We start from the raw sequence: 23,710 nt of genomic DNA on the forward strand, positions 1-23,710 counted from the left end.
AGCTCTGGGAGGAGCTCACTATTGTTTACTCTTCCCTCTCTCCAATCAGAAGCAGGGCAGGGGTTACTGAGGAGATGTGAGTTCCATGGTTGATGTGACCTGGTAGGGTGGAGAGCATTGATGAGGTCCAGGGAAATTTCCAGATGGGAAATGAGATGGAGTGAACAATGGAATATGAGGTGTTTCAGGGTTCGACTGTTACCCTTTTTGTTAGTGATCTTTTGGCCTCTGGTGATTGACAAAATACTTATGTTCATGTGTTTGTGATAGTTGAGCCTGACATTTTATTTCAGTTGTTCTTGATTGCTAATAATGATTCTCAAGTAAATTATCATAGTACCATCTTTCTTTCTCTTGTAATATATAAAAATTTTATATCATCCCAGAATCATGGAATTTATACCATCTCAGAATCATAATATTTTATACAACCATTTTAACATTGGAAGAAATGTCAAGTATGCTTTTATAGATGGGGAAATTCTGACCCACGTTTCATTAGTGACATAGCTGTGATTTAATACTTAAGTCTATGGTATTTCCCACCATCATGTGTTATTCTAGTGTGATCCTGACTATATTAAACCACATGCTTGGATCAGATAATTGCTAATGTTGATTATAATGAAAGTCAGACAAAGTCTTTATTGATGTTCCTACAACTTTTGTATACAATTTATTGATTCCCCTTTCAAGCATTTTAAAGTTGTAACATTTAAAAAGAATGAAAAAGTCTTTCTTCTAAAGGAGTATTTAGATAGTGTGTCTATAGTAGTGAAAAATAATTTTTTGCTGTGTCTAATTCTATTTTGTCGATGGGTTTTTTTTTTTGTTTTTTGACAAGGACACAGAAATGTTTTACGATTTTCTTCTGCAGTGTATCTCCAATATACATAGAGATGAGTTATTAAGGCAAATAGGGATCAAGTGACTTGCCCAGAGTAACAGATCTGGATCTGAACTCAGATCTTTCTTGACTCCAGGTCCAGTGCTGTATATACTGTACCACCTAAATGCCCCTGTAAAATGAATGCCATGTAAAAAAAAAAAAAAAAAGAATAGAAACTAAAACCCTTAAATGCAATCCAGTACAATGCAATATAAATTTATGTCAAAAAGCTCATCTTTTATGTTACTTCTTTTATGGAGTTTCTCCCGATTTTCCTCTTCTTTAGTGTTACTGTATTTTTGTTTTGCATTTTTTAAAAGGCCACGAGATAATAAACAGGGAATCTGAAGCACCTATTCTTATTAATTAGGGTGTCTAGAAAGTAGAATCCAAACTAAAGTGAAATTTAAACTTCTAAGATGGACAGAACAGAAATCTACCTATCTGCATCCTGTACCAATAATTGCATTCCTGATCAGTCCTCATTCTTTTTGTAAAGTCACGATTATTGAGATGTCTATCCTACCATGAATTGCCTTACTTTTGAAGAAGATTCTGGACAAGAAATATGAGTAAAATTCTGTATTCTGGAAGAAAGTATCTCCTAAATTCTGGTTGCAGTGGAAATGGCAATGAATTTAGGTAGCCTGATCTTGAAGCTTGTCTGGTCCAATACAGATCTTCTGTCTAGTTACCTGCAATATCAATTTCCTAAAACAGAAGCAGTATTAAGACTATCTAACCCTCCAAGTCCAAGAGGAAGCCATAGGAAAGTTTGGATTATTCTTGGGGAATTGTTATTAACTTTAGCTAAAAAGAGAAAAAAAATGAAAGTTCTATTTCTTTTTCTTTTAACAGTCATAGTTCAAGGTAATGCATTTCATTTATTTATAAATCTTATCAAGGAGAGATGAAGAAAACCACATGGGACAAAAAGAATTCTCCTTTAACTGAGGGTTTTTTTTTTGTTTGTTTGTTTGTTTTTACCATGCCTATTCCTGCAGAATTCCAAATGATAAAACTTTTTTAAAAAATTATATTTCATTTTGTTCCTGTAGAGTCTTCTCTTGACAGTGAGCAATTTCACATTTTATTAGTATAGGAAACTAATGCTTACCTCCAATTGCTTTTTTCATTCTGTTGAATTAGGTCTCTGAGGTGCTTTGTAGCTTTAAAATTCAATAGTCAACAAAATTCTAATTTTAAAGGACTTATGAGAAATTCTCTAACATGTTGTTGGACCATAAAAACAGGCATAGATATCCCAAATTCTACCCAAGAAAGGATGAAATCATTATTTAAATGGAAGTAAATCAAGAAGTATTTACTGAATACTTAACCTATACATTTAAAACTTTGGTAGGCATTATGGGAAATTGGCAAAAAATATAAGATATGATCTCTGTTGTCAAGGATCTTACCTCTGAGCATTATTTATTTGGGAATTCAGCAATTTTTTTAAAAAAATCTAACTTTTTGCCAGACCCCTTGCTAGACTCAAAAGGGGAATTAAAAAAAAAAAAAAGAAAGAAAATCTTTATTCATGATATTTGTAATCTATGAGGGGAAATGGCTCATCTACAAATATGTATATATCCCTGTGCATTTTCTGGAGATTAGGGTGGATTTATAAGTGATAATTATCTGTTATCAATTATTCAGTTAAATTAATCAATGTAGATAGCCTAGCAAGTGCATTTCTTTTTTTTTAAGATACTTTTTTAATACTCAATATAACAGTTAAATAATCAGTAATAACATTGTTTGAATGTACATCTTTAGCAGGAAAAATATTTCTTTGTGTGTAGCTGTCTTTTCTGTGCAATGAAAAATAAGCAAAAGTCTATTTCTCTTCCTTTATGTCATGTTGCTTAGTGGATAATATCCCACTTTAATTTCCTATTCCTCTGGATATTTTAGTAGTATTTTTGAATGAGGATGAACAACAAGAAGGTCAGTTTAGCTAGCTGTACTGTGAAGAGTAGGAAGGGGGTAATTACTCAATAAACAATTATTAATTACCTACTATGTGCCAGACATATTGCTAAGTTTGGGGCATATGAAGAAAGTAAAAACAACTATAGCAACAAAAAAGAATCAAAAACAACCTGATCTTTACTCTCAAGGAGCTCACAATCTAATATAGGTCTCAACTTGAAAGAAAATCAGTACAAACAAAATATACAGTATAAACTAGGAATAGTCCCAGAGAGAAGATATTAAGATTAAGAAGGACTGGGAAAGTCTTCCTGCAGAAGGTGAGACTAGCTGAGACTTAAGAAACCAGAGAAGCCTGGAGGAAAATAAGGGAAATTAGGAAGAAGTAGGAGAGGGTTTGGAAAAAGATGATGAGATTAGTTTTGGGCATATCGAGTTTAAGATGTCTATAGGACATTAAAACTAGAAAAGTACACTGGAAAAGTACACAGGCTTGTGATTGACTTTAAATATCAGAGAAGTTTATATTTGATCATAAAGTTAATTAAATCCTGGAGCCATTGTAGTATTTTGAGTAAAGAGGAGCCAACAGAGTGAAGAGGATGATGTGGAAAGACTGACACTTTATTTATTTTAAGGCTAACACTTTATGAACATCACTGGAGCAGCTGTGAATAGGAAGGGTTAGAATGGGGAGACATTTGAGGCAGGAAGACCAATTAGGAAGTACAGGTAAGAATTGATAAGGGACTGAAGTAGTGTGATGGCTAGTGATAGTGAAAGGAAGAAAACATGCAGGAATTGTGGAGATAGAAATGACAAGATTTGGCAACTGCTTGAATATGTAGAGTGAGTCAGGAGTCAGAGGCTACACAGAGGTTGTGCACCTGGATGATGGGAAGGATTGTGGCAATCTGAATAGTAATAGTATTATTCAAAAAGGTTATGCTGAGTTTTGGGAGGAAAGTATGTAATGAGATGTGTGATACTGATCATAATCCATTCATGTCTGTTCATTCTATGCAGTCTCCCTCTGTTCTACCCAAAATTAAAAGGGAACATGAACTCTTGATAGTTATTTCTATAAGTCTGGAGATAATTGGAACTTATGATAGGCTCCCTATCACCTCTTGGATCAAATATAACATTCACTATTGGTAATTCAGAGTCCTTCGTTACCCACTCACTCTCCTTTACCCTTTCAGTCTTATTTTGTAAGACTTCCCACAAGACTTCTTCAATCCAGTGGCACAAGTCTCATTGCTGTTCCTCAAACTAGATATCCCATTTATCCATCCAGGAATTCTTGTTGGATGTTCCCTATGCTTGGAATGGTATGGGAATGGTATTGATAAAACTTTCTGAAACTAAAACTATGGATATTTGTGGTATGTGCAGTACAAGAGTAAAGAGAACCATCATGGTATAAATTGTTTTCCTGGGATTTATAAACTAGGCAGTATTGCTCTTAAATCCAAACAAATGGGGTTTTTAATTGCTCATTATAGCACAAAAAATTTTAAGATAAAAATGAAATATACAGAATAAAACAAAAACATGAAATATACAGAATAAAACAAAAGTAATTGTGAATGACCTCTACACAATCAAATGAATGTTTTCTTATTTGAATAAGATATAGGAACATCCCAACACATCTAAATTTAAGCCAGCCAGTTTTCTTAAAGAAGATACTTCCAAATCCCATAGCCATGGTTTCCATATGGTGAAGAGTGTCAGAAAATTCCATGTTGACCTAACTTCTTGTGCTTGTTCTTCATTTTCCTCAGTTGCTTACATGCTCATGAATTTATTGCTTATTGTTAACTATCATGAGTCATTTGAAAACGCAATATATTGTAACCTAATATATTGTTGTAGACAATAAATTTAATAATAACATAAATACATTTATATGCACAATGACCTGTGGGCAAGAACCTTATACTATATTATAATATATTGCTTTATAAGATAAATGTGATTCAGTTGTTGAAGCTATGCTAGCAATCAGGCATAGTCAAAAACTTACAGTGTGGACAACATGGATAGTCCAATTTTGATTTTTTTGACCTGAAATATGTACTAAAACATAGTTGCTGAATTTTAGGTACATTTAAGATTTATGACATGAAAATTAAGAACATTTTAAGAACATCTTTAAATATTAATATTATTTAGTATTTTTTATATTCTGACTGTATGTTTCCACAATTGCCTCTTCTGTTATCTCCACTCTTTTCTTGTTTAGTGGCTGCTTCCCTACCATGTATAAACATGTTCCTGTCTCCCGCACCCTCAGAAAGCCCTTCCTTGATCCATTCTTGCCAGCTCTTATCCCATATCCCTTCTTTCTTTTGTAGCTAAATTTGTTGAAAAGTAGTCTTCTCAGACACAGACAGAAACTGTCTTCAATTAGTGGTACACCTCTTTCTTCCCAGTCTCTTCTTAATTACATAGTCTGCTTCTGAGCTCAACTGGGGCCATGAATTTTATAATATATTTTTACATAATTTATATAATAATATTTTATTTCCAGAGTGCAGGGCCCTTTACATCCCAGGGAAACTGAAAAGCTAGAGGTTATAGTTAGAGATTTTAGAGTCTTCTGTTTAGAGCTAATAATTGAAGTCATGAGAGTGGAAGAGAGTTTGTTATATTAAAAAGTTGAGAGTCAGGAATTGAATTCTGGTGAAGATTAGGTTTAAGTGAGAGACTGTAGAAGACTCAAGCACAGGTGTGAGGGCTGGATTCAAGAAAATCTGATGGTTGAAGCTATATGGATAATAACTATAAAGAAAAGAAAAATCAAACAATCAGCTACTGTGAGAGGGTTTAGGGAGAGAGGAAGAAGTCTGAAGGAAGAGGAGTCAGTAATGATATAACCAGGAAGGATAAATCAGAGAGGTGTGAGAATAAAGATGGCAAAAGTAACAGGTCAAGCAAAGGTTCTTTCAAGATTCCTAGTTAATTTTGGAGGCAGAGGATGAATCCACTGAGAACAAAAATCTGAGGGTACTGAAGAAGAAAGATTTACTGTTGAAGCAAATTCACTTGGGAGTCCAGAAGAAAGGGGATCCAAATGTATAGGGGGGTGGAGCTCAGTGGTAGTGTGGTGATTTTTCACTTTTAAAAGCATGTTTTATTTGAGATTTAGAAAAAAAAGCCTTGGGGAGAAAAGTCCTACCTAATTCAAGACCTAATGTTTAATACAGTCTCATAATTCTACATTTACTAAGAGCCGGCATGATCTAGTTGTTAAAAAAAAAAAAAATTTTTTTTTCTCGCCATGGGAAAAAAGCCTCAGTTTCTGGATTCCTAGATTTAATTCCACATCTGACAAGTAACACCTGTATGACCCTGTGTAAGTCACTTAACTTTTCTTTGTCATAGTTTCTTCATCTTTAAAATGAGGGGATCGAACTAAATGGTCTTTGGTAAATCTATAATCCAACTCTTAAGTCCATGATCCTTTGAAACATTTTCTTCTTTGTTAAAATGACCTAAAGATAGACTGTGGAAAAATTTGGTAAGATTCAGAAATCTTACCAAATTCAGTTGTATCTTCTTAAATTGCCACTAGAGGGTAATCTTATTCCATGACTCTATTATGCTTAAACATAACCCCTAGAATTAGTCCAAATTTTCTCCAGTTCTTCTTTTATATAAACAATTTCAAAAGACTGATTTACTGTAGGAAATATAGTCTCCTATGGCCCAGCATTTATGATTTTTTTTTTTTTTTTTTTTTTTTAGTGCAGTTGGAATGATAAGGAGAAAAAAGGAAGTTTTGAGTTCTAATTCCACCTCTAACAGTTCTATAAATTTTTATTTGGCTATATCACAGGATGATTACATAGTTAATTGTGCCTAATGAATGAGATTCTCCTGCCCATGCTATTCCCTGCTGGTGAGTTAGATTCTTTAGTAGATAAATTAACCTAAGATAGCACTTAATGTACTCTTTCTACAGCTAACTAATTAGTACCAGGATAGATTTTAAGACCTAATGCTCCCATTAAGTTTCCATATCATCACGTGGGAGTAGCTTAAGTGTTTAGAGAATCTGGTTTATTGATAGTTGTCAGTGCCCTAAAACACAATACAAAAGAATTATATCTCATCTCTTTTCCATCTGCCTGAAGCCAAATCTTTGTTTCATTAATCTGAATTATTACTAAATGAATGTAAAAATAATATTCTTTATAATTAAATTTGGTGTGCTAGTTAAATTCATATCAGTGGCAATACTGCAAATAATATGTACCTGAAAAATGGCATAAAGAAAAATTCCAAATGAAATCATTGCTCCTTTGGGAAATTCTCTTGGAGATTTGTAAAGTTGTTTCATCACAGCTGTCAAGCATTCCCTAATGTATTTTCACAATTAGATTCTACTTCTCTTTTCTATTGATCACCTAAATATGACATCCTGTTATTATTATAAGCAATAGGATGGGGGTTATTCTTCTTATAACAGTGTATTGGTACATATGTATGCTTATTGCTGTTCTGTGTACACTGATTATAAATTTGTTACCAAGTTTATGTTTGTTCATCTTTAAATTTTATATTTAAAATTTTTTTGATAGTAAATGAAGAAATTTTGTCAGGGAAATTCTCAGGACTTTCATTTCTGTACTTATTTATTGTAATGCCCATTATAATACTTATTTTTTCACTGAGTACTATTGAAATACAAACAGAGGGGGGAAAATCTGATTTTAATTTTATAAAAATCTGTAGCATCCTCCTTCAGTCTGTCTGCAAGTATTTATTCAGACTATTAAGACTGTCTTTTTGAATATTAAAAAATTAATAATAGCTAGCATTTATATAGTACTTCTAGATTTGCAAAATGCTTTCAATCTTTCATGTCTTTTGGTCTTCACACTAATCCTTTAAAGTAAGTGTTCTTATTATCGCCATTCTACAGATGAGGAAATTGAGACTGAACAAGGCTTAGTGATTTTCCCACAGTATCTGCCCATAATGCCCATTTAAAATCAGGTCTTCCTAAATATCAGATTCTCCATCCACTGTACTATCTGACAAAAGTTGACTATGTACATTGGAAATAAGAGGTTTTTTCACCAAGAATTCCCAACTTCAATGAAATATTTGGTCTAGACAAGAAATAAACCATTCAAGAAAATTTTCAGAACTGTAATTCACAGTGCTCTCTATTTGCCTAAAAACAAAATAATCCTTCCTTCAAGGATTTTGCATTTTAGGGGGCACAAAATAAGATGAAGAGAGGGATATGAACAAAGATAAATAAATATAAAATAGATGTATTTATGTATTTATGTGAATACATAGTGATTTTTTTGAGAGGGGAAGGGACATTAGCAACTATTAATTGCAGCTATATCATTAAAGGTTAAAATTCTATATTTTCTGTTTCTAATGATGTGCAATATGTTTTTGGTGAGTTGTCTGATAAACTAAAGATTATTATCTATTTGCATCATTTTCTCAATAATATATGCCCAAATTTCATTAGTTCTTACAAAATGGTTTTTAGAATTCATTAATATTTAAATATAAATATATCAATTTATCAGGTTGTTATTTTAAAGTACTTAAAAGTATATTCAGAAATGATTAATAACCATTTTTGGTGTTTAAAAATAATATGACTTAATCATCCCTAGCATTTTTGAATTCAAATATTCTTCATGCTAGAAGATGATATCTACCAATTATCATTGGGTCATCTAACCTCAGTTCCTTAATAGTGGTCTATAAAAAACTAATGCCCTGATGACTAATATATGAATGACTGATAATGGAAATAAAATCATAGATGTGATCTGGAAGGCACTTTAGAGGTTATCTAGGCCAGCATATTCATTTAACAGATAAGGAAACTGAGGCCTAGGGAGTGTGACAAATAAAATTTTACAGATATATCTGTAAGTAGAGAAACTAAGTTTTGGGGAGCCAGGATGGTGGAGAGCATATACGACAGTATCTGACCTCCTCCGACCTTCTCTTAAACCAACAGTAGATTAAGCCCTGAACTGGTTTTGGTGTGATAGTATCCACAAATATTTGGAGTACAACACATTCCAGAAGATACTGTGAAGAACTTAAGAGAAGGTCTCTTTCAATTGGGCAGGAGGAGAGGCTGCTGAGCCCAGACCACAGTGCAGGGAGCCTGGGACATGGAGCCAGAGCATGCAGCCAGAGCATGCAGCCAGAGCATTGCAGCATCCACACACAGTATCTTCGGCAAGGCTCTGAAGCTACTCTGTCCTGGTTGCATATGGATGGTTTAATAGATTTGCTGTGAGACACCCAAAAGTCATTATAAAAGGCAAATTGAGAGCCTCTGAAGTCAGGAAGAATGGGTGACCAGATTACACAGCACTGGAAATCAGTCAGAAACATCGGCCCCAGGGCAAACCAAAGGGGTGATTTAAGAGCAGATCTCAATCTTAGAAAAATGAGCAAAAAAGCAAAGTGAACTCTGACCATAGATAACTTTTATGATGAAAGAGAAGACCAGACCTCACACCTTGAAGATCCTAAAGGAAAGTCAGCTCCATATGAATCCCCCAAAATTATGAGTTGGTCCCCATTTCACAATCTCATGGAAGAATTCAAAAAGGCTCTTAGAAGAGAGTTAGAAGAAAAATGGGAAAAGAAAGTGAGATCTTTGCAAGAGAAGCTAAGTTTTGAAATATCTTCTGACTTAAAATCCAATGTTCTTCTATTATCCACTGATGCCTCTCTAAAAGCTAGTTTAAGCATATTATAGTTTATTTCTATGAAAACTGCCAATCTAGTTTTGAATTCATGACTTTGGTCTCATGACCATTGTATTATGTGAATTGAAATAGAATTTAAATGGGAATTGCCATCTGCTCAAGTAAAATTAAGAGAAATTTAAAAATCAGATATTTTATTTATTAACTTTATTATCCATTTTATATTCTATTTTAATATCTGTTCTCTCTCTCTTCCTTTCTCTTTTTCTTTTTCTCCTTCTCTCTTTCTTTCTCTCTCCTTTTCCCTCTATCTCTTTTTCCCCTTCTTTCCCTCCTGCTGTTTAAATATCTTGACTCCAAGAGTATAATAAACCTTGAATTTAAAGTGCTGATTTTTAGAAAGTAATAAAAAGACAGTCTTTTAGATCTACATATTTGAAACCCAAATAAATAAGATAGATTTTATATAGTGCTATTAATTTTTAATTTTGCACAAAATTTAAAATGAATCAGCTTATTAAAAATATCTTTTTCCCCCAATGACATGTTTAAAAATTTTTTTTTAAGTTTCAATTCCCAAATTCTATTTTTCCCTTCCTCCCGGCCCTCTCTCCTCCTTGATATGGTAAGCAATCAGATATAGGTTATACATATGCTATCATGTAAAATGTTTCCATATTAATCATTTTGTACAAGAAGAATCAAATAAAAGAAAAAGAACAAAAGAAAATGAAAATTAGCATACTTAAGTTTGTATTCAAACAATATCTGTTCTTTCCCTGGAGGAAGATATTATGCTTTATCCTTAATCCTTTGGGATTTTCTTGTATCATTGTATTGCTGAGAATAGCTAAATCATTTAGAGTTCTTCATCAAACGTATTGCTACTACAGTGTATAATATTCTCTGGGTACTGTTTACAATGCTCCTGAAATCATTCTGCTTGTTATTCTTATAGGACAGTAATATTCTCATTACAATCATATGCCACATCTTTTTTAGCCATTCTCCAACTGATGAACATCCCTTTGATTTTCAATTCTTAGCCACCACAGAGTTCCTATACATATTTTTATACAAATAGGTCCTTTCTTCTTCTTCTTTTTTTTTTTTTTTTTTTTTATTTCTTTGGGATATAGACCTAGCAGTGGTATTGCTGAATCAAATGGTATGCAGTTTTATATCACTTTATTAAACCTACATAGCCAATTAATTGCCAGTTCTTGTTGTTCATATTTCTAAATCTTATCCCCTTATCACCATGGCTGCCATCACTTTAATCCATGCCCTCAAAATTGCCCACTTAGATCAATAGTAATAGTAAGCTATTTGCTTATATATGTTCTGTTCATCTTCTGTACGGTGTTCAAAGTGATTTCCTAAAGTGTAAGTCTGACCCCCATCTTCCCAATTTTTCAAACTTCAGTTGTTTGTTACTTCTTTTAAGATCAAATATAAACTCTTCTTTTAGGCATTTTAAATGTTTTTATCTCCTGACCTCCTTCCTACCTTTTCAAGAGTCTTATACATTACTCCCTTCCACACACTGCAAGTCAGCCATACTTGTTTACTTACTCTTTTGCCCACACAAAGCTCAGGAAGAACAAAACAAATTCCTCTGACTAAAACTGGGAAGCTTTCATCTTTTGCTGCACTGTGTCCACTGGGGAAAGAAGCAAGAGCCAACACCCTCCTCTAATCCTTTTCTGCTTTGTGCTCATCCTCTCAGGGGAATTGCTTGAGTCCTGAGCTTCAATTCTCTTTCCATCAGAACAAGTCAACTTCCACTTTTAACTTCTAGCTTGATTTTCCATTGTGGAAAGCCTCCAGTGTGACAAGGAACATTGCCCTTTCACCTCAGGCCTTCCACCTCCTGTTGTGCCTCTCACGTGAGGGAAGAGGAAGAGGAGAAAATACTTGGAGAACATGGCTGCCATCTCCTGCTGTATCATTTCCTGAATAATCTGAGCCTCAGAGGAAAGAAGAATAGGAAAGAAGAGTTAGAAATTAGGTTTCTACCATTTGAGCATTTGCTTTCTGTCTTGTCCTGTATTTACCCTAAGTCTTAGCTTCCTCTAAAGGGAAGTGGCGTCTTCCACTTAATAATGAACATTCTCACACTTGATCATCCTACATTCTCAGTGATTCTGATCCATGTATATCATTATTCAAACCATAGGTAGATCTGAGAAACATCAGTATAGAGAGAGATGGTAATTACATCCATGGAGGCTCATGAGATCACCAGATGAAATAAAATAGAGGGAGAAGAGAAGAACCAGGGCAGAAACCTGTGGGACAAATAGGGTCAGAAAGCATGACTTGGATAAGGATCCAGTAAAAGGTACAGAGGAATGATCTGATATGTCACAAGTAAAGAATAGTATCCTGAAAACCCAGAGAAAAGATACTAAGGAGAAGAGAGAAATCAAGAGTGTCAAAATCTACTTAGAAGTCATTTTGGCAAGAGAATACTGGTAACTCTGGAGAGAACTTGACATGATGTCTGAAGCCAGTTTGTAAGGAGTTAAAGGAAGTGAAAAGACAAAAAGTAGAGGTATCTCTCTAGACAGCCTTTTCAAGGTATTTAGTCAAAAAGGCAGAAGAGGTAGAAATTGAAAGTGACAAAATAGGAATAGCAGAGGGACTAGTCTCACTGAGGAGAAAGGATGGAATGAGATCATTTATGTAAATGAGGAGTTGGCTTTGATAAAAAAAAACAAGGCCACCTCATCATATGAGACATAAAGAAGGAGAAAGTGCCAGAAGGTGCTTAAGTAATAGGAGATGAAGGAGGAAGAAGAAACAGGAGCTCATGATGAATGTCTTCGATTTTTTCTGTAAAATATGAGGTAAGGTTCTTGTTTTCAGCTGAGAGGGTAGAGCTAGAGAACATGTAGGAGCTTGGAGGAGGAATTAAAAAAGGTTTAGAAAAGCTCCTGTGGATTATGAGATATGTTGAGATAGCAGAAATATAGAAAGATTGCCTTGTGGAAGTAAGGATGCAGTTTAGAACCATAACAAGATGTTTTCTATTCAGATTCAGCAGCATATGTGTAGAAGCAAAAGTGGTGAGTAGTGAGTAACAAAGTTGTAGCTTGGCAAGAGGTAATATAAGAAGGCAGAGACTGAAGAGGAGTAGGGTACTGTGGAATTGAACTGATTAATGTAGGGGTCAAGATGGGTAAAAAAAAGAGAGTGACTAGTACAGGGAAGATGCTTGGGAGAGAAATGAGTGGTAGAAGTTAAGTGAATGTGAAAAGAGTTAAGTTTGATAAGGGAAAAGAGAGAGAGAGAGAGAGAGAGAGAGAGAGAGAGAGAGAGAACGAGAGAACGAGAACACGAGAACCAATTATAGTCAGGTGAGAGGATTTCAGAATTCTTAAACATGGAAGTAGTGCATTTGTGAGTAATGACAAGATCAAACGTATGACCATCTTTGTCTGTGGCTGAAGTGGGGTGGAAGAGCAGCTCATGGTAAGTGAGTAGTTTGAGGAATTGAATAGTTAAGTGTTTGAGGAAGAACTAGTATGTATGTTTTAAGTCCTCTAGTATGAAGGTAGGAGTTGAGGAAGGAAGGGGAACAACTTGTGTGTGTGTAAACAGTGAGTACTAGAATTTTGATTGGCTAGTAGTTAAGACTAGCAAGGATATCAAAAGAGGAAAGAGTATTGAATGATGTGTAGAGGGGGGAAATCTGAAAGTGGCAATGGGAAACAAGGAATGTTTCACTCCACTGCTTCAACTTCTAATCTCTCATCTCCAGTTGCTTTTCAGATATCTTGAACTAGATGTCCAGTAGCTATCCTAAACTCAGTAAATCAATACTGAGCTTATTGTCTTTCTTCCTAAACCCACCTCCTTAACTTCATAGTCAGGATAGAGCCTTTCTATTGCTTTAAAGCTTCATAATATCTGCCAAGAAAAAAGAATGAAGGAAACAAATGACTAAAAGCACTTGAGTAACAAGTTTTCAAAAATTAGGATTCTCTTAATTTAAGGTGCTTTTTTCAGGTACATGATATAACTTTTTTTTAATGAAGCAAGATATCATCAAGCATTGAAAAGAGTGGAAAGCTTTGGAGTCAATAGGCCTGAATTTTTATCCTGGCTCTGTCACTTTTACCTGCATGACCATGGACAAACTCAGTCTCCCTGGGACCTGTTTCCTTGTTTATAAAATGACTTCTAAGGTCCCTTCCGACTCTTAAATCTATGCTCCTATGAAAAAGTAGCAAAATAGAACTCAGTATTACCTTTTATTATTTTACTTGCAATTAGTTTAAAACTTCATGTGTCTGGGGAGAGGTGTGTGTGTATGTGTATGTGTGTGTGTAATAACCTAGGAGTCTGTTGTACTTTGTAGCTGTTGAGGTAGTCCAGTGACTTAAAAGAATTTGAGATGTCATTAGGAATCACATCTGTTATGGAAGAAAGTGACTGTTGCACTTTTTTTCATTCTCTGATCATCTCCTGTCCGGATTTTAGGTTTTTATAGCTCATGAAATCCTCCTGTGACTCACGCCTACTTAACTTCTTTTTTATTCATAGTTTTCTCGGAGTTCACAGAATTTTTGAAAATTAATTCTTTGTCACATTTAAAGTCAAGCTAACCCCATTACTTTAAGGGCTAAAAATAATTAAATTTCTATCTTGGGAACTCACAGATATCAAGTCTTTTACCATCATCCTTATTATTGTCATTATCAATGTTATTATTTTTAGAGTGTCAGGCTAAATTTTCAGTGGCCCTGATGATTAGTACCAAAGATGATGTTCAGGCTTTAATTTCTGGGGAAGCTTTCTGTGTATGTACTCAGTGTGTTTTTGCTTTATCCCTCTTATGGTCTTGAATACTATGATATTCAAGATGTTTCATGTGATTTTATTTATTCAGGTTAGTATTCAAATAGTTTATCATTAGCTAAATTTATATGTGATTCACTTAAAATTAAAACATTTAAGTATCATACAGTTCTTGTGAAGAAGAAAAAGAAAGGTAGGTTAGATGGTAATACAGTTATATGAAATTGAAACCGATTGAATGGCCTAACTTAGAGGTGGCCATTAACGATTTGGCCCTTACCTGAAGAGAGGTATTCAGTGGAGTAACAAAGAGATCTGTGCTTTACTTTTTACTATTTAACATTTTTAGTCAGTGACTAGGTAGAAGGCATCCACTCTTTAGATTTGCAGATGGCACAGAATTGAAGGGATAGGTAACATTCTAGATGTTACCAAAGTCAGGGCCCAAAAAGATCTTATCAGGCCAGAACATTGGGTCATATGTAATAAGATGAAATTCAGTAGGAAATCATGTCTCATACTGATGTTCACAATTTCAGTTTCACAAAGATAAAGGAGTTACAGTTCTATAGAATATATCTGAAAATTATTTTAGGGTTTTAATAGAGAAACATTGGGAGACATCCTCTCACATGGGACAGGACATGGATGATGATCCAGTAAAGGAAATTAAATAATTATATAAGTATAAAGAGAATCCAAAGAGAGCAGTATCACAAAAATCCAGGGAAAAAAAGGTATTATCCAGGGAGAAAAAAAGATATAGTTAGCTATGTCAAATACTACACAACTCTCAAGAAGAGTGAAGACTTAAAAGCTATTGAATTTAGTAATTAAGAAATCATTAGTATGATATACTTAACAAATACAACATTGTAAAAACTGAAACTGAATACTGTGAAAGTTGTGAAAGATACCTTTCCCTGTTTTTCTTTGCAGAATTGGAAAGATCATAATTTATAGGATCATAGATTAGAGCTGAAAAAGGCTATAAAGATCTTCTTGTTTAATTTTAATCTAACAGATGTTGAACCTCAGGCTCATTGAAATTAAGTGGCTTGTCTGGCTCTAGGGTCAGATCAATTAAGTGTCTGAGGAGGGCCTTTTTCCATAGATAGCCAATGATTTATCCAGTACATCTTGCTACATATCTTTTTTGTTGTTTTGGTTAGTTTTAGTTTTCCCTTTCTTTTTATTCCTTGTTAGGAAAGATGATTTTTCTGGGATAAGAAAAAGGAAGAATGCATTTAGGAATATAAATGTTATAAAAACAAGAGCTAACAATTAAAATTTGTTTTGAAAAACATAGCTGGTAATCTTGGCAGGAGTCATTTTGATTGGGAAGAGTAAGAAGAGAGATTTGCAAGAAATTGAGAAATGGGAAGTATGAAAGTAGAGGAAAATATAGAAGAGATATAAGATGGTCTGAGGAAATGGCAAGGATGAGAAGATCTAGACCAATTTTCATCAAATCATTGATGACTATTCGATCCAGTCAGGAAGCTAGAAGGCAGCAAAGCAGATACTAGACTTAGACTCAACAAGTCTCAGGTTCTTATCATGCTTCAGATACTTAGTAGTTGTAGTATCCTTATCTGTGAGGGATTACTGAATGCTTTTCAACCAAGGGCGTATGTAAGAGAATCTAGACAATCAGATTACATGTAAGGATGGCATCTGTATTAGGGAAGCTGAAACTAAAAAAATGTGTCATTAGAATGCTGTTCTTATTACTTTTCCAGTTTTTTTTCAGTACACTGGGATATAATTCACCTGGGTCTATTAATTTGATCCACTTAATAAACATCAGCTTTATGGCTCATTGGTTTATATCTGGCTGATTGTGTTTTCTCTTTTTTTTGAAAACTGGAATTACATTTGCTTTTCTACAATTATGCTGTATTTCTTCTGTTCTTCAGAACTTTTCTTATATTGTAGGTATCACATTATCTTTATCCACAAAGTTATAATTCATTTTGGCCAAGTAATTTGAATTCAGCAGAACAACAAACAGTTATCATGGATGTCTATTCTGCCATTTCCAATACAAAGGTCAGCTCCTTGGCCAAGAACAGCAGAAGTAAAATGAGAATTGAGCAGTTATTCCATTCATCCCTAGCAGCAATCCTTTCCTTTGTTCACTCTCCTTTCCCCCCCAGTATGGCCAATTAATCTTGAAAGCCACATTTTTTTTTTCTTACTTTCCTTGGACAGTCATATCTCATTCTGACCTTTAATACTCCTGACACAACTTTTATAGGATTGGGTCACACTCTTAATTTTATCATGTTATCTGATAGTATTTCTATCTTCTGTGCATATCTGTAAAAAAAAAAAAAAATCTGAGTAATTGGTCCTCAACAATTAGGGAAGTTTGGAAGAGCAGAGGATTTGAGGGAATAAATAAATTTCTTTTTGGACATATTGGGCTCTAGATACCTAGAGTCCATGCAACTGAAGATGATGAAGAGCAATTATGGAAATGCAAGATTAGAATTTAGAACAGAGGTAAAATTGAATTAATCGACTTGGGAATTATCTGCATAAAGAGAATGCTCGAATCCATAAAAGTTGAGGAAATGACTAAGCAAGATAGTGTAGAGAAAGAAGAGGCTTTAGGATAAAACCTTGGGAGGACACTTGTGGTTAGTGGGCATGATCTGTCCAAAGATGAAGCAAAAAAGAGTGAGGAATCCTGACAATTGAGGGGGAAAAGACCATTAGATTTGTCCATTGGATCATTGGTAACTTAGGGGAGAGTAGTTTCAGGTAAATGATAAAGTCACAAGACAGATCAGGGAGGATAGAATGAGAATCTACTGATTTCAGAATGGCTTTCTCAAGGAATTTAGACAGCTTGAAAGGGGCAGAGATATTGAATAACAGGTAGTGAAGATGGTTAGATCAGAGAGAATTTTTTAACAATGAGTGAAACAAGGAGATGTTTTGTAGGTTAACAGAGTCAGGCAGAGGAAAAGATTAAATATTAGTGAGAGTATGGGAATAAATAAGACGACAGCCTACTATTAAAAATGGACTGCAAAAGGAACTTTGTGCATACCTTGGCTATGAGAAGGGTCACCTTGTTGTGTGAGACAGGAAAGACATCTGAGTGACATGAGATAAGGAATAAGGGAAAAGAAAGAAATCTTGGCAAATAGCCTTACTTTTTTTAGTGAAGTGTTGAGGCAAGGTCCTAAGCTTCATGAGATCTTGAGCAAAGGAGGGTCTTTAGGAGACTTGAGGAAGGATGACAAAGTTAGGAGTAGCTATTATGGTAAATGGAATAGCAAATTGATTTGGGAGGTATAAAAAAATTGGTTTTGCTTCACTGAAGGGCCCGGCTGGGATTATATAACATATACTTGCATTGTATCTTGTCAGCAGAGTTTGGTGGCTTTCTCCAGCTACATTCAGTAACATGTAGAAGCAAAGAAGACAAAAAGAGTAATCCAAGGATGGGGATCAGTGATTGGACAGAAGAATCAAGGATTTATAGGCACAGGACAGTGTGATGTTGAATTGGTGGTATACCAAAGAATCAAGCTAGGAAAAGGAAGAGATTGTAGCTAGTGCAGAGGTGATGGCTTGGGTTAAAAACCAAGAAACGGAGGGATTGAAAGTCATAAAGGGCAAAAAACAAGCTTGGGAGACATAAGGCATAGACAAAACTGGAATAATATAGTAAAAGAATTTCAGAGTTCATGAACTTGGAAGTGAAATGCTTCTCGTTAATGGCAAGATCAAAAGCATGACTACTTTATGTGTAACTGAAGTGGAATAGAAGAATAAGTCATGAGAAATGAATATGTTGAAGGACTAGAAAGTTAGGATTTTAGAAGGAGTACCAGTATGTATGTTGAAGTCTCTTGGATGAGTATAAATTATTATGAAAAGAAGGTTGTCAGCCAGGCACTTAGGAAGAAAAGAGAATTTCCTGGGGTAGCTAGATAAAGAACACACATCTGGAAATAATTCTCAAGCTATTCTTGCATAATTGTACTCCAACTCTACCTCTCAGAGTCCTGCCACTTCCTAATCCCCACAGTTATTATTAATCTTTCCTTTCTTAGATTTATTGTGTATGTGTTGTATCTCCCAGAAGAATATAAGGTCCTTGAAGGAAGGAGTCATTTCATTTTTATTTTTATAGTCTCCCTAGCATAATGCTTTATAAACAGTAGGTGCTTACTAAGTATTTGTTAAATTGAATTAAATGATGGTTTGTAATAGCACTTTTATGCAAGTTGTCAGTTGAGTGAATATCAAAAGAGAATATGAAATTATTTTCTTACTAATAAAATTTTCTTGGTTTCTTGATTATTGTCTAATAATTCAAGAAGGGGTTTTAAACAACTGGTTTTTGAACATGACATTTTCATTAAGGATTAGCCTGAGATTTGGCTTCTGTTGAATAACTGCCTGTTTTTCAATGTTGTTTGAAGCAATTAAATGGCCATTTTGCCATAGTTATATTACCCTCAGAACATTTCTCAAGGCAAATGCAGATTTTTTTTCTAGACTTTTCAATATTGTAGTACTTTATATCCTCCAGATAACGTGCTTAAAATGATACATTTTTTTTAATTGAAGCTTTTTATTTTCAAAACATATGCATGGATAATTTTTCAACATTGACCCTTGCAAAGCCTTGAGTTCCATATTTTCCCCTCCTTTACCCCACCCCCTCTCCAAATAGCAAGTAATCCAATATATGTTAAATATGTTAAAATATTTATTAAATTCGATATATTATGTATGTGTGTATATATATATATATATATATATATATATATACACACACACACACACACACACATATTTATACAGTTATCTTCCTGCACAAGAAAAATCAGATCAGAAAGGAAAAAAATGAAAAAGAAAACAAAATGCAAGCAAACAACAACAAAAAGAATGAAAATGCTATGTTGTAATCCACATTCAGTTCCCACAATCCTCTCTCTGAATGTAGATGGCTCTCTTCATCACAAGATCACAATGATACATTCTTTTTTTTTTTTTTTTTTAAATTTAATAGCCTTTTATTTACAGGTTATATGCATGGGTAACTTTATAGCATTAACAATTGCCAAACCTTTTGTTCCAATTTTTCACCTCTTACCCCTCCACCCCCTCCCCTAGATGGCAGGATGACCAGTAGATGTTAAATACACAATGATACATTCTTAAAATAAAGTGGCAAAGTTATTTTGAATATTGTGAGTGATCTTTTCCAAACTAGATTCCAGTACTACTTTGCAATTAACTAATTTTTTGACCTTAGCCTGTGTGAACAGCTCTTTTCTTAACTATATACTGGGTGAATTAATCTAAGAAATTTAAATGATCCACCCTGTGTCCCCAGGTTTAGACAGTCTCTTAAGTTTTCATTGACCTCTAACATCCTCTGGATTCAGCCATATTTTTGGTACAATGATAACTGATATGCACTATAATATCTTTGAGATATTGCAAGATCCTGATGTGCTTTCAGGTCATCAAAGAAACTTAAATTATACTATCATTTGTGTTAACTATAGTTTATTGTATTTAATTTTACAATGTAAATTTAATCAAAATGATTTAGCAATTTAATTTAATTGGTATATAGTACTATCAATAACTTTTTGATGCTACTATGAAGGAAAGAAGAAATACTGAATAATAGCTAGTGAGAATGATTAGATCAGAGAGGATTTTTTTAAAGATGAGTGAAACAAAGGTATATTTGTAGGCAACAAAGAAACAGGCAGAGAGAGAGATTGGATATTAGTGAGAGCATGGAAATAAACAGGTTGGCAATCTACTCTTGTAAATGAGGTGGGAAAGAATCATGGTGCATGCTTTGGCCAAGAAAATTAGGTGTGTGAGACAGGTGGGATAAGGGGGAAAGTATTTTAATTATTGAATACGCTATTTAGAAAAAATAATTTAGAATATGTTTTGTCATTGTCAGTGATATTAGCATTTGTGTCTGATAACTTGATAAGAAACAATTTCAGTGTGTAAAACAATAAGAATAATTTTCAAAGTTGAATTTATAGAAAATGTTTTCTTTGTTAAAATTTTGTCATTTTGATAATTGTTTTATTGTTTTTTCTCTTCTTTATTCTATCAGTTCAATTAGAAGCTAATTTTGAGGAGGTAGAAAATCACTTACTGCACTTGGAGGATTTATGTGGGCAGTATGAACTAGAGAGGTACAAACATCTACAAACACAACAATTGGAAAATTACAAAAAAAATAAAAGGTAAGTTTGTAAAATTTATACTATTGGCCAGCAAACTTAATTAAAAATAATTTGGGTTTAGTAAGTAAGACAAAAAGATGAATGAAACATATCATAACATTTATTTATCCATCTATTTATATGTTAACTATGTGGACTTTCTCCAAATCTCTAGCAGTTTTTTTGTTGCATGGAAAGTCCTTGATATTTGTGTTAGATAAGCTCTATAGATTTAGTAAGAAAAGGAGTTCTCATATATAGGACTGCTTGCCATCTGGGGGAGAGGGTAGAGGGAGGGAGGGAAAAAGTCGGAACAGAAGTGAGTTCAAGGGATAATGTTGTAAAGAAATTTTTTTCAAAATTAAAAAAAAAAAGAAAGAAAAGGAGTTTTCTAGGACCCATAACTAAGTGGGGGAAGGAATGGACATTGAGAAACCAAGATGCTTTGGGTTGTATAAAAAGAAGTATCTGTTCTAATTTTCCCCCAAGTGATTTAGTAGCATATATTTGTTTTCTTTCTCTTTTCCCTCTCTCCTTCCTTATTTTTCCTAAAAGTGAGCAGCAGAGATTGTGTGAAGAGACATTGGGCTTAACTCAAGGTACTGGTCTAGAAGGCACTATACTAACTTGACTGGGTTGAACCAATTGAAACTTGTAGCCATTCATACCAAACCCATTATTCTAACTCAGGTACTAGTAACCTAAAAAAGTACAAAAATAATTTTCAGTAGCATATAAGGTATTTATGCAAATTAGAGGTAGTCTTTCCTCAGTCCCACCTTACTCCTTTCTCTTCCTTCTTGGTTTCTAGGAATTTCCTGGTACCTTTGTCAGTCCAATATTCCTTTCATAAAATTCCTTCTTATTCAGTTATGTTTCTTTCCTTCTCTGTCAAAATTTCTTTTTAACAAGCTCATATTATCTAGGTATTGCTCTGATAAAAAACAATTGACACAATTTGGAGGCTGGATGGTTGGGGGAGAAAAGATATTTTTACCAAACCACCTTTCTAGAATACATTGACTGTTCTATAAAACTCTCCCTGACTCCCAAATTCTAGTCCATTAAGTAATAAAATCATGAATCCCTATCCTATACCAAAATTTTATATTCCTAAATTTTGTAACTGAAACTTTTTTCTAAAGTTCAGTTTTAAACTGAACTGGATTGAGAGGAGGAAATCATACTCCTACAAACAACATTAACAAAATAGAAAAAAAAAAAAGAACTTAAGAAACCAAATATGGATTTTTAAAAGTAGAAAAATCAACAAATAACCAAACCAATAATCAGCACAAAAGAAGAAATATTAAATTTAGTGGAGAAATAAACTGGAAGCCAAAAAATTTCCACAGGACTGATAAAAATAAAAACTATTTTTCTTTAAAAATAATATGTAAAAGTAATAAATCTTTAGTCAATATTATTTAAAAGAAGAGATCAGAAAATCAAATCAATAAAATCACACAAAAAAGCCCCCAGGATAAGTAAACAGAACAAAAAAAATTTTGTTATATGTAGTTATATAATAAGAAAATCGAGAATACAAAAGAAATAGAGGATTACTCTTCAAAAATATAGAGATTGATAGAAAACCAAATAAGGATCTTAAAATAGTCCAGTATCACAAAAGAAAATTGAATTAACTATAAAGGAGATACCAAGGGGACGGGGGGAAACTGCTGGTCCTGATGGAGTCACAGAAAAATTCAGTCAAATTTTTAAAAACAGTTAATTACCATACTTCACATATTATTCTCAAAAAGGTATAAAGAAAGCACTCCACTGGAATCCTTTCATGAGACAAATATAGTCCTAGTACCTAAACCACTGAATAATAAAACCAATAAAGGAAAACTGTAGACTAATATTATGAATATTGATTCAGAAATTTTAATCAAAATACTATTAAACTACAACAGCTTATTGAAGAAATTCATTATGACCAAGTTGGATTTAAACCAAGTATACAAAGATGGTTTCACTTTAGGGAAAACAATCAACCTAATTAATTATATTAAAACCCAAAACATTAACAACACACACACACACACACACACACACACACACACACACTCTCATTGATCTTAATAGATACAGAAAAAGCCTTTGACAAAGAAACCACTTTCATTTATGCTAAATTCCTATAAAGCATAGTCATAAAAGAACTTTTAAAATAAAATTATAAAAAAAGTATCTAAAACCAAAAGCTAGCATCCTATGCAGTGGAGGAGATATACTAGAACATTTTCCAATAAATACAGTAATAAATGAAACAAAGATACCCAATTTCTCCACTTTTTTAAAATATTGTTCTAGAACTGCAGTAGCAGTAAGATAAGAAAAAAGAAATTAAAGGCATAGCTATAAGCAAAGAAAAGCTAAAGCTATTCCCTTTTGCTGGCAGTATTATAGTATGCATGAAAAATCCTAAGGAATACACAAAGATATCAAGTAATAATTTCAGTGAAGATGGAAGCTACAAAATTAAAAAAAAAAAAAAACTGAAAAACCAATTATATTTCTGTATAATAATAACAATAACAGAAAGGGAAATGTCATCCCAAATAATTATAAAATGCATAAACCATCTTGGGATCAATCAAAGCAAACAAAAAATTTGTATGGATTCAATTACAAAATGCTCTTTAAAGAAATAAAAAATAACAAATAACTGGAGGAATATTCAGTACTCATGACTGGGCTGGGCCAATAAAATTAAAATGATAATACTACCTAAGTTAATTTATACTTTTGATGTAATACCATTCAAAATAACAATGAGATGTTTTATAGAATTTGATGAAATAATAAAATTTATTTGGAAAGCAAAAAAATCTGGAATTTCCAGGGATATAGTGAAAAGAATTAGGGATAATGAAAAAATACCATTTCCAGACTTCAAAATACCTTATATGGCAGTAGTCATTTGTGACTGGTTTTTTAAAAAAAAATAGAATGATAGCTCAGAGGAACAGACTAGGAAAAAGAGAATCAGAAACAATAAACCTCAATAATTGAGTATTTGATGAAGTAGAAGATCTAAATTATTTAGGAAAAGAATTTCCTATTTGATTTAAAAAAAAATTATTGTGAAAACTAGTAAGTATTCTGGCAGAAATTAGACTTAG

At 33.4% G+C, this 23,710-nt stretch overlaps 1 protein-coding gene across 4 annotated transcripts in view; it reads left to right on the plus strand.

The window, feature by feature from the left end:
- DTNBP1 (dystrobrevin binding protein 1) overlaps window positions 1-23,710 on the plus strand; it is a 159,343-nt gene that overhangs the window by 40,134 nt on the left and 95,499 nt on the right. For all 4 annotated transcript variants that reach the window (XM_031946824.1, XM_031946827.1, XM_031946825.1 and 1 more), the window contains one exon: window positions 20,468-20,600. In XM_031946824.1, coding sequence (XP_031802684.1) covers window positions 20,468-20,600 — 133 coding nt within the window. The remainder of the gene's footprint in view (window positions 1-20,467; window positions 20,601-23,710) is intronic.

Source organism: Sarcophilus harrisii, chromosome 1 (genome assembly GCF_902635505.1).
Source record: "Sarcophilus harrisii chromosome 1, mSarHar1.11, whole genome shotgun sequence".
In the NCBI taxonomy this organism is placed as follows: domain Eukaryota; kingdom Metazoa; phylum Chordata; class Mammalia; order Dasyuromorphia; family Dasyuridae; genus Sarcophilus; species Sarcophilus harrisii.